At 48.9% G+C, this 12,216-nt stretch overlaps 1 protein-coding gene across 1 annotated transcript in view; it reads left to right on the top strand.

The window, feature by feature from the left end:
• Positions 1-6,751, top strand: part of COLCA2 (colorectal cancer associated 2) — an 8,419-nt gene extending 1,668 nt beyond the window's left edge. The window contains exons 2-5 of the mRNA XM_026068686.1: positions 1,353-1,470; positions 4,003-4,067; positions 5,673-5,895; positions 6,413-6,751. Coding sequence (XP_025924471.1) covers positions 1,353-1,470; positions 4,003-4,067; positions 5,673-5,895; positions 6,413-6,751 — 745 coding nt within the window. The remainder of the gene's footprint in view (positions 1-1,352; positions 1,471-4,002; positions 4,068-5,672; positions 5,896-6,412) is intronic.
• The last annotated feature ends 5,465 nt before the right edge of the window (positions 6,752-12,216 follow it).

The following is a 12,216-nucleotide window of genomic DNA, read 5'->3' as shown; positions in this document are numbered from 1 at the left end:
CACCCGCCCGCCCCGGGGTTATAGATACCTCCGCTGCTCGGTTGTGTTTAAGGTGCTGGTAGGGGAGACCCTAGCCCTGTCCAGCTCCCCAAGCAGACGAGAGATACAAGGCGGTTTGCAGCCAAATGTGCAGAAGGGGCTGCTAGCTCAGGGCCCTGGCTACAGGAGGGGCTGGGAAATGGGGGGGGTCTCTAAATTCAACCCTCCGCCCCCCACCATGTCCAGTGACACTCAGTTCCTCCATTTTCAGTTTATTGATTATAAACAAAACATAAAAATTAAGAGATGAATAATCTCCGGCTGCTGAGAGTGCAGCTCAGCAAAGCCCCCCGCAAGGCAGTCCCAGCTCCGCCTGCCGCTTTTCCGGAGGGATCTGGCTGCCCCTTAGCATCTCCTCAACCTGTGCGCCACGGTGGCAGCGGGTGGGCTCGGGGGTGGTCGAGCAGGAGGGGCAGATGCCACACAGCAGCTGCACCAGGGCTGCAGCGGAAGAGGACCTTGCCTAGCGCGAGGGATTTGCCTGGTGCGCTGGCCGGCAGGCTGGCCCCACCAGCCCCGCACCGCGTGCTCCCTCGCGGGCAGCAAGAGCAGGCAGGAGACCTCGGCCGTGGTTGTAGGATCAGGTACTGGATGAAAACAACAGAAAGTCTGGATAGAAACTGGATTGCAGGAGGCTTTAACTACGTTAGCAAGAGCACAGCAAGTGAAAGTGGTTTGTCAGAATAGGCAAATTCTTTACCATTTCCTGTACTAAGTCCCTCATCAGGTAGTGACTGGTGATTGTTTTTGGCTGGATTAAAGACATCCTAAATGCTTGTTTGAAACAAATAGGAGCTGTATAGAACAGGCAAAATAAAGAGATAATCTGGGCTTTGCAGAAAGTGATTCATGAAAGCAGTCACTTTATTTGTGTTTTGTTTAGTTCTCTGAATAACCACCCTGCGTATTTGCCTTGTATTATTCCTGCTCTTCATCTGCCAGATGAAGTGGTTCCCTCATCTATTTTCTGGTCCTAAGACTGGCAAATACGATAGGAATTTAAATGAATTCAACAGAAGCACCAGATGGAACTGGGTATTAGGACACCTGGAGGAAAAAAAAGATAATAAAGAATAAAACACATATGATTAATGGATATAATCATCACCAACTTTTTCATAAATGTCAGGCGTGACATCTTTCACACTTGTCACAGGCTTGAATAGCAAGTGTTAAAGCAGCTCTAAACTGTGATTACAAGTGACTTACAGCGACCAGTTAATCATCTGTTAACTCTAAGCAGACGCCACGTAAACCGTGCCTGAGAACGCGCGGGCTTTGCTTTATGCTCTCCGTGTCCCCACGCTGTGAAGTGTCTTTCCGCTCGTTCTTTCAGGAAAGCCCAAGGTGTATCAAGGTGTTAGAGTAAAGATCACGGTTAAGGAGTTACTGCAGCAGAGAAGAGCACGGCAAGCCGCAACCGGTGCGATGGTAAGGAAAAAACTTTTGGCTCTGCTTTGTCTCTTTCCCTTAATCTCTGCTGCCAACTGTAACCCCGGGGCCAAGGAAACTGCCCAAGTCTGAGCGCAGCAGGCTGGTGAAGGTGGAGGAGAAGGAAGTTCAGGCGGCTTGGCTGTGGCAGTGCTCTACACCAGCAACGGTCTGGCACAGCTAGCGCAGGGAGAAAGCAGAGTCGGTGCTCCAGAAACGTCACTCGGCTGGGAGGAGGGCCCACGTGGAGAGGTTTCAGTCCAGCCTGCAGTTAGCAGAGAACCTCCGGTATCGTTATATTGGGCGAGCAAGGTGGGCCACGTTCTCTGTGCCCCCGTTTTAAACATGGCCTGGCCAAGTAGAGGCACTCACAAAGCTCATTTACAGCATCAGCTGAAGGATGTGCCCTCTTCAGCCCACCTTGTATGGCTCTGGGGAGCAACCAGTACAAAAAAAACCTGTTGCATTAAAGCTTCCCTAACCTCTCCCTTTGCCAAAGGTCTCAGCCCCCAGGAAGCTGCTTTCAACCACCTCCCACCCCTGGAGGCTTTTTCTTGCCCAGTTTATCCAGGCAGGGAATGAAAGCCCCAGAGAGGCCCCAGGCTTCCAGCACCTCCAGCCTTGGGGAGAAGGTGCACGCGCACGTCCTCCCACGAGGTCTGCGCTAACAGTCCCTGCAGTCACTGCGCCTGCAACAAAAGGGAGCGGAGAGGGTTTGGAAATTTAGGACTAAGCATCGGGTCGTGGGACCTGGCTGGCAGAAAGGAAGGAAACCAGGCATAGGAAGAGACCCGTAAAGCAGGGCTCAGTCCTGCCCCATTAGGGCTCCTGTGAACAGGAGCAGGTCCTTAACGCAGGATGGGGACACATTCAACTGCTTGACTGAATTCAGGTCTATAACACGGTTCAGTACCAGCGGGKCAGCTCCTAGCTCCACCCCATCCAAGGGAAGGGAAGGAGACATGCTCGCCAGTGTGTAATTCACACGTACACACACACAAAACACTCCAGTCTTTGTAAGAGCCCTCCAGCTCCAGCCACCCCAGGGATTTGCATAAGAAGGATCATAAATCATTACTTCTTCCTGGTTTGTGACATTACAGCTCTGGATGATTTTCAGATTTCATCTCCCACCTCCTGTACCTTGCGGCAGCCGATTGCACAAAGCGCTGAGCAGCCTGCGTCCTGCAAACCGCAGCTAGAGAGGCCTGGGTGAACGGGGCACAAAACCGCYGGGCGGCTGGACAGGCTGGGTCACCCCTGCCTCCAGCCCCGCTGAAGCAGCCCCCTCGCCCCAGCGCCGCTCTCACGCCCAGGCGTGACAGGGCTGCCTGCATCTGCTTTTTGCTCCCCGCTGTGAGTTTRCACAGCGCTCGTTTTGCCCGCAGAGGAAAAAGTGGGAAGGTGGTGCTGCGTGAGGTGACCTTTGYGCTTTTGGAAAAGGTACACGCTGCCCTGGAGAGGCCCCAAAGGCCAGGCAGGGCCTGTAGCRTTAGCTACCGCACACGCCACGGAAAGTTGAACCTGAAAAGTGCTGCTGCCAGTGGTCTGGCTGGCTGCCGTGGTAGGCACCTGCAGCCAAAGCGAAGAACGGCAGTCCTGCRGGCGCTTCCAGCCCGGGGTAGCTGCTGTGTGATCAGTTAAACACGCAGGGATGCGCTAGGAAGATGCTGATAGGGAAATGAGCCACCCACTCAAGAGCTTTTTGAAAAATGGAAACAAAGTGGAAGTCTGTTTGAATTAAACTGAGGAAACCAGTAGTTGTATCTGCAGAGTGAAATCCTGGTCCCCCAAAAGCAAGTATCAAAGACCACATTGCTTTTGGGGTGGATTTCCCCTCTCCAGCAGGTCAGGTTCCTGAGATGCGTATTGCTCTGTCAGCTTCAGCTTCCAGTTTTTCCTCAGAAAATGAAATGCTCCATTTTCAGGCAAGCACGTAGCTGTGTTAGAGCAGGGAGTAATGTTAGAGTCGTTTCTGAAGTGACACCGACCCAAGCAGAACAAGCCCGTCGGATGCCCGGCCATGGGGATACCTGCAACTGCCTTTAGCCACGTTTCAAGGCAGTGACTGCTACATCTGTTAATTGCTCCTTCTTAATTATATCTATCCCTACAAGTGCTTTGGGATGCCTCTGCTGTGCAATTCACGGTCCTGGGAATTAACGCATGTTAAAACATGACTACAGGTTCAAAGGCAGTGATGACACTGCTGAAATAACAGTAACAGAGCGGTGAATAGAGCACGCTAACAAAATGCTATGTCGAGGGCTTTAGACCAGGGCAGTGTCATGCCCCTCCAGTGCCGTTACCTGCATAGGCTCAGGGAACAATCCTGTTATACAGGTTAACGTCACTTTGTCAATACTAGGAAAGTTGTCCGTGTCACAGCCCAGTGTCTCRGAGGCTATCACATCCATGAAGCGTTTGAGTAAATAAGGTTGAAGCAAAATCCTGACTTACCTCAGCATGCAGAGAAATGCTCCCCTGTGTTACTGCGTCTACATACCTTTTTCTTCACTTCTCTTTGGTCAGGTTTCTCTGGGCGGCAGCAGCATCCAGTTTTCAGAGTCCGTGTCTCCTCCTCACCCAGGTTGGTACAAAGCCTATCCCCATATCTTGTCTCTCCCCCTTCCCAACTATTCCCGCAGCCCAGAGTCTTTCCAGCCCTTGGTTGAGGCAAGCACTGCCAAATAACTGCAAATGCAGCCAATCAGCGCCCGAACAGAGCCCACAAAATGCAGATGAGGATGCCGTGAGGCCAGCAGGGTACATATTACCCTCTACAGGAGCATGCTCACATCCTCTTATTCGCGCAGTCTATTTTTCCCACAGCAAGGAGCAATAGCCCCCTCAGGAAGGGATGCTTGTTCCCTAGGGAATAACACTGCTAGCTTTGCCTTTCCCAGGGCTCGGTCTCTGGATCCAAATGGGGCTGGAGAGTCAGATCACCTTGGAGCGCTTTGCTGAGCCCCTGTTTCCAGCAGAGTTGGTTGTTCTTGCTCTCCCCTGGCAGAGCTCACAGGAGCAAGAGGAGTGTCAGGTTTTCAGCAACACACACAGTTTCTTCCTCATGCATGTGAATATTCAAGGAAAGGAGAAAGGGGGTGGAGGGGAATAGCACTTTCAGGGCTTTCAGATCCTTCAATCACTCTGCAGCCAAAGCAAAGAGATCTGAAAAGTTTTGCAGGTGTGATTATATACCTTGTATGGACAAGGAAATGATTAAATCATCAATATTTGGGAATCAATTTGCTTATGTTAATACAGAAATATGAGACACACTAAAGGTCTTTCAGGCTGGTAAGTCTTCATCTGTTTATGTATTTTGGGTACATGCTTCTGATTCCTCCCCCCATCCAGCTAAGCACTTTCCCCCCAAACCTGCAAACACTGATGACTGAGTGTGACTCTTTACCCATGTGTCGTTCCATTGCCCCACAGAGCTGCTCCCCTCCACGCGGTCAGGGCTTGCTTTTAACCACAACTGAAGATAGTGTGAAAACACAGTAATTCTGCAAATTCTGTGAGCTTTCATACCCCCAGCAAGAGCGCTGCAGTACTGAGTGTCGGACCCTACAACTTTCTAGCAACCCAGGCTCTCACCAGTAGCACCACACAGGCGCAATGCTGCATTATCAGTGATTTGCTCCATTTTGTCTGCATGGGGATTTGTCTGGCAGCTTCCTTCAGTGGAGGATAAAAGAGCAAATGATTCTTCCGTTATCCCCTTCCTTCTGCGGACATAGCTACCCTGCATCCGGAGGTTGGGCAAGGCAAAACAGCAAGCCATCTGCTAAGCCACGCAGCATAAATCACTGCACGGCGAGCATGTAGGCCCCTGCAAAGTTCACATTCAAAGTGAGGCCAGAAGGTCAAAAGAGTCTGAGGGAGTTCCCAGCTAGATCCCTGTCCAAAATGCTTGGAGCAAGAGGAAGAGTTTCTAGCAGTATTTAAAGACCTCAGAGATTTCCAAGGGGACTTAAAGTTCCCAAGTCATTTGGGTTCTTTTGACCATCTTCCTCCTGGTGCCTGCTCCCCTAGAAAATCCAGCCTGAACTTGAAGGACCTTTTGCCATGTTTAAATCTGTGAGGCTGCTCAGCACACGAGAGTATTGAAGTCTGACCTGGGGCAACATCTGGCCTTTGTGAGGACACACATTGAATAACCTGCTGCTTCCCGGTTTACCTTCTCTCCTAGCACCTTTCGATGCAGAACCCATCTCCTCTGCTCCCAGCTATTGTCCATCACGGCAGTTTTCAGATTGCCTCTCCTGCGAAGAAAGCCCTAGCTATTTGGAGCAGCTGGTAGATTCCTATCTTCAGACAGAGGCGCCCTTAGACCCAGCCCTCAGTGCTCTCCAGACGCCCTCGCACTACATCTCCGACTCCTTCCAGCCAACCCCGCTCTGCTTTAACCAGAGCCTGGTAAGCTTTGCGTCCCAGAGGAGCAGCCACAGACACACTCAGAGGGAATCTGGGGAAGAGTGTCGCATCCTGGGGCAAAACAGTGGCAAACTGTTTTGGAAACCTGGTTGCTTTTGGGGCATTGGGAAACTGCCACAGCAACTCAGGCTGCTTGCTAGGACTCAGTCTCTAGCATGGTCTTCTGTATCCTTTTCCATCAGGAGAAGACAAGGAGGCTGAAGCCTAGCGCGAGGCTGCAGATTAGGGAACATCCCTCTTCCAGATCCTATAGCTTTCCTGCAAGAAATAGCCCTGCTACTACTAGCAGCTGTTAAACTCATAGACAAACTCCCTATTGGTGCTAATGTCCCAGGAAATGCCTCTTGGTTTTAGGCCCCCAAGGCCTGAACCATCTCTGTGGCTAGCCAGAGCCTTCTGAGAAAGGCAGGGGTGTGCAAATCCTGGCTCTGCTCTGGGTATCCATGTGGTTCCTCGAACGGCATCCTAAAACATTGTGTTTTCTTCTCTCACACTCCAGGCTCCTGGATCCCCTAGTTCAGCTGATCTGTCCAGCCCATTAAACTATAGCTGCTCCCCACCTCAGCTACCTCCTTTCACCCCGCTGCCCCACAGCCCACCCTCTGCTCTGGACACCAAGACCTACAGCTACCCCGCAGAGGAGTGGTCCTGCCATACCCCCTCCCTGTACACCGCCTCCGCCTGCTGCTGCACGTCCTGCGGCTCCGAGCACGGGGACACGCGGCTCCCGGAGTACTTCCCTTGCCCCGGCACAGACTGCATGGACTACCTGCCGCCCGTGGCCATGGCCGATGACTTCTTCAGAAGGGCTGGGAACTGTGACATCTGCTACAGCTAATGGGGACAGTGGTTTTTACACATCCATTGTATCCAAATCAGATTAATTGCCCATGAACTATGCAAAGTACCACTGCTTAACACAGCCCAGTTTATTCTTCACTACTCACATATTTTYTACATGCCATTGTCACTACATAAGTCCTCCCGTCTTGTATGGTCAGGGTTTTTTGCTTGTTTTTTTATTTTTTAAGAAACCCTAAGTCGCCTTACCAGGCACRTAACTTACCAGACACTAAGACTGCTCTTTTTATAACAAATAAATAACTTTGTACTCATGCCGAAGCCTTCTCATTCCTACTGCGCTGAGTGTCAGTGCTTGTCTCTTCTGCTAAAGATCTCGAATCCTGGCCCTRCCAGCACAAAAGTGAGGGAGAGAGGCCCACAGCAGCCTACCGGGGAGCAATTACTCAGCGGTATGAAAAGTCCCTTTGCAGCAGATGAAAAGTGTGTGGGCATCTCAGCACCCGGCACACCATCCAGAGAGAAAGCTGGGCAGCACCCCCTCTGAGATGGACCTGCTCCTTCTCAGCCGCTGCCTGGGCTCAGCCCGCCACGCTGACGCTCTCCAGCGGTCCTTGCACAACAGAGCTGCTACTTCCCACGCAAGCTCAGGGCTTACTCCGGGGCTCACGTGCCGGAGAGGCCCTGCTGGCCTGCACAGAGACCGACTCCAGCAAAAAAAACCCCTTCTTTGGCTACTGATCAACACCAGCTCCCCAGGGAAAGCAGAGTTTTAGCGAGAAGCTGAGGTAACTCCAAAACCTTTTGCCTAGTTTGGTCCGTTGATAGCAGGTTTTCTCCACCTTTCAGCACAATCAACTGTAATAGGAGCTAAGCAATTTCTTTTAATATAATGGGAAAGTTGTAACACCTGAGGATTCGCTGTTTCTTGCGTAAACCCAGACCTTCTCAAGATTGTCTTTCACCTCCTTTCAATAGTGCTCAGTGAGGCAGACTGACAAGCAGTCAGTTCCTCAGCTGAGCATATTTTCCATATTAAATCCAACACAAATTTTAAAAAGATTAAGGACATCTTTGAAGGCAAACTCACAGTGTAGCTAGCTCTAGGCTAACCTCCTCCTCCAGATACTTCCACAGTTAACTGAAAAGTGTTCCTCTTCCCCGGCACTGAATATATCCACATGGCCAGGGATGCAGCAAGAGACACACATCTCAGCTGATGAGTGGGAAAGTGTCCTCCATACTACCAAAAAAAAAGCAACCAATATTCCCTCACTCTGTGAAATCTATGAAGAGCTAGGAACAGAGTAACATTTTTTAATGAGACTTTAAAATATATACATAATGCCAGTTTCTCCAACCTTCTATCCCCCCTCCTCAGAAACACAGCCGTTTCCTCCCACACAGCCTTCAGATGGGTTCCCTACTCCTCAAGCCCTGTATGATCTGTACAGGGCATGTTTTCCATGCCCAGTCCAGCTCCCCAGACAGATCGTTTCATTTTGGTTGTGATAGACAAGGAGATTACATGARACAAGGAGATTACATGGAGATAACTGTGCCTTTCCAACATACAGCTCATTCCTTTGCCTTGTGTAAGACATCAGCTTTTTCCAAAGTTTGCTTTAAAATATTTTGACAACTTTAAATAATGTCTTTGCATCTCCTCAGTTGTTATACGATTAATCTCAGAGCTGGTCCCAGTGATGAACACATTTGGTCACAGAAAGCCTATAAATAGGAGTTAGTCAGCAGCTGTCTCTCTGCTGCAGTTAAAGGTGTGATTACCCCTGTGTAGAGACACTAACAGGCATCATTTTAGTCGTGATGGCAGAGACTTCAGCCACTAAGGTCATCTCAGGACCTTGGAGGGGTTAAACTTCTGCTCTAGCCTGCTCCTCAGCTCCCTCAGGGATCGCTGCTCCTGACCCCTGCTTGCAGCACTGGCATGTCTTTCACCACGTATCAGAGCACATTATCACCGAAGTTAAACAGCCATGGCAGGATAAGGCTGAGGCAAGATATTTGAGGCTTCCAGCGGAAATGGGATGACCACATCCTCCCTGTGGGCTTGGCAGTGTTGGCCTGAACTTAAGAGAACCAGAAAGAGGTGCTCTCATATAGCAAAGGAAACAACCTGTGAAAATAATACGTGAGCATCAAATAAAGGGAGTGCTCTTGTTAACACGTTTTACAACAGTAATAGTACCCCAGTCTACCAAACAAACAGTGCCAGCAAGGAAGTCAACTCAAGAATGACAGCTGTATTACAGTCCAACAACATACACCTCACCTCCACATTAAGCAGACATCTAAATCTAGTACATCAGCAGCAGATTGCACTTTTATCGGTGTAGAGTGGCATATATCTGTACAATTGTCAGTGGTTACAGTGCAATCCCAAAGAGGACTGCTTTGTACAAGCAGAGATGCGTTGTGCAGCGGGGAAGTTTTGTCTGTTATCAAACCTACAGCTGATGTTTAGACATGACCACATAGAAACAGCAGACTGAGCACAAGGGCTGTAAGCCCACCATTGCATGCCCATTCCTGCTTCTTGGATGTTGCCTTACTCTGGGAAAAAGAAAAAACATCTTTCCTGTGAGGAAGCTATCTCCAAAGGGCTGGGCTGGTCTCTCTCCATTGAGTCTCTCCCGGATTTCCGGGGTTGCAGGTGGCTGAGGTCCTGAGATGGGAGCATGCCATGTGTTTTTAAAGATAGCAGATATTTAACAACTCTTGGCTTCATACCACATGGGACCAGCTGCTCTGAAATTACTAACTGCTCTGATGCGACTGGGGTAGTTCCAGCAAAATGTTTCTCTGCCTCCAGGATTCTGGACTCTGACAGCTTCTATTAAGTAGGTTGCGCTGTCCTCCAGCCCTTGTAGCCACTTTGAACGATAACCACTCCTATTCCTCTGCTGTTCTTTCTCCAGTTGTTCCGCAATCTCCTACGCCAGGGACTGCAAACATGTTTCAGATGCTGTTGTTCCCCAACTCCATGTCAGTGGCTCCAGGTGACACATGCAGTGCAAGTAAAAGCTTGCGATTCCTGGACTGACTGTGATTAGAAGAAAGCAACAGAGGAGGACTATTTAAAGGTTGCTTGTGGGTTTTTTTCCAGCTATGTGGAACATCATCTTTTCCTGCTTTCCTTTCCTACCCCACCAAAAAAAAAAAAAAAGTTAAAAGAACATATTTTGGGTCATATCTCCAAAACAGCTGGTAGACCACTACTAAAATGCTGGCATTTCAACAGTCCACACCACATCAAGTTCTGCCGTGCCATGTAAACTTGTGCTTACACAAGGGTTAGGATCACTCCATTCTCACAAAAGCCATAAATGACCCCAGAAGTAACACGCAATTTCAGAGAAAATAAAAGGTTCTTATTTTCAGGTTCTTTTCCAGTTACACAGAGTATTTGATCAAAAAATTTTTCCTTAGCAACCAACTGGTGACTTCCATGGTACCACTTCAGAACATTTGTTTAGTGATAACAAGCCTTTGTTATCAGCAGCTTATCCAAAGCCACAGGTAGGAAGGAATAAACTGTTCAAATAAAGGGGTATCACATACTGCCAGCACTGCTAAGGTTATACAAGGAACATTCTCCCTGAAACAGTCACAAAAAAATTGAAAGATGAACTGTGAAATAAGATACTACTCAAATCAATGAAATTTACCCCAGCACAGAAGACTTAACACCCAGACCCATGCAGGGCCTTAAAAGGACTTTCCTTGATGCCGAGGCCAGGAGTCGGCTGGCTTGACAGGGAAAGGGAAAGGCGCTTTACGTGCAAGGGGAAGCAGCAGCCGCCAACTGTCTCATGGATCCTGTCCAAAGACAATACGAACAGTTCGTTGATTGTGGCTGGCTTCAGAGCAGGTCTCTGATGTACGAGCTTTGGGAGGCTGAACAAGGAGATGTCTGTAGTGAGAAGGAATCTTTTCTGGGTCAGTCACAGGATCTTTCCTCTGCAAATCTCATCTCTCACCTCTGAGTAACACAGGTGGCCAGTGAGGTGCTCGGAGCGAAGCTGCATCCATCCCTTCCCAGAGCAATATTTTCCCTGATATGCTGGAGATGGCGATGTTTACAGATTACAAGTCCCTGATCATGTTGCTCTGTATTAAATATGGGCAGGTGAAACGATAAAGACAAACCATTCTGGAAAACAGCTCATGTATTTTTTTTCGCTTGCTGTAGAAGGACTTCTGTCATCTCACAGACACTTCTAGAAGGGAAAAAGCTTTTATGCAAAGAGGGATGTTCCCTAGTGCATCCCAAGTGTTAGTCACAGATTTACARTTCTGTTGCTAGCAAGCTCAAGAAATAGATAATTTATTGACCATTTTTGACTTGACACGTAGCACTGAGTCACCAGTGCAGTTATCACTCGATTCAGGGCTTGTTATAGCATCACTTCAAAGTAAGAAAGCACATGCTTTAGCTGGCCTGTGCCCAGATGTATGCAAATTTATGCAAACACATGCAAATACAAGTCTACTTTTTTTTGTCAGAGGATGTTGGCAGGTTTGTAGGCATGATGTAGTGAGAAGCAGTAGCAAAATAGCAAGAAGGAGGGCTGAGAAAGTCACAGAGATTTCTAATCRGAACATCTGCATTTCTTAAGAGCTTTTGTTCCAGCCTGCTAAACAGTTGTTTGAACAGTCTAGGTTTGCAAAACTCACAAGTGCTTTAGAAACCCCAGGCTTGTTGAGGAGTCAGTCAGCGGATGATCAAGGAAGTTACTGCAGTGATTTAAGAGGATCTGCCCTTCACCTTTTTGTTCAGTCCTGTTAGAAAAAACAACTTGTGCAACACTGAAAAAACAGCAAATTCAGAACGCTCACTAGAGATGAGCCACCCTCCGTGAATGGGTTGTCAAAACATAGCTTTCCCTCCCCTTAGGCATTTACTTTCACTCCTCTTGACCCAGCAGAGACACCATCACAGGTTGATTGCACAGCAATTCACAAATCATTTCACAGAAAGAATAAGAAGAATCTATTAAAATGCCCCCTAAGATAAGCAAGGGAATAGGAGAGCACTCTCCACATTGCACTCTGATCCTGTGCTCAGGCCTCACCGCTCAAAGCTTCTCTACCACGTCCATCCCTAAATGCTGTTGAGGACTCCATCTTCTGCACTGCAAGGCATTAGCTCAAAGGGGGGTTCAGGTCCCCCCTCCAGGGTGCTTTCAGAGCCATGCTTTCCACTGCGCTTTGCCATCAGAGCTGGCTCAGATCAGATGTCTCCGAGGCATCCCTTCCACTGGGAAGCTCTCTGGAACCACACGAACCACCACTGTTGGGAGCCTGCCCCACACACTCACTCTTACAGACATCTGTTTTCCTTTCTTAGAGTGGGGYGAGAGACTGTGGCAACGATGAGCTGCTTCAGCTTTCCTCCACAAAGTGCTAAGAAAGGGGTTAGTAGCAACTGCAGAAACTCTCACTTGAAGGGGTTGTGCTTAGATGTTCTTCTGCTCACTC

This window comes from Apteryx rowi, unplaced genomic scaffold, assembly GCF_003343035.1.
Source record: "Apteryx rowi isolate R43461 unplaced genomic scaffold, aptRow1 scaffold_278, whole genome shotgun sequence".
In the NCBI taxonomy this organism is placed as follows: Eukaryota; Metazoa; Chordata; class Aves; order Apterygiformes; family Apterygidae; genus Apteryx; species Apteryx rowi.
The sequence above is the reverse complement of the archived record's forward strand: the minus strand, read 5'-3'. Positions and strand labels throughout refer to the sequence as shown.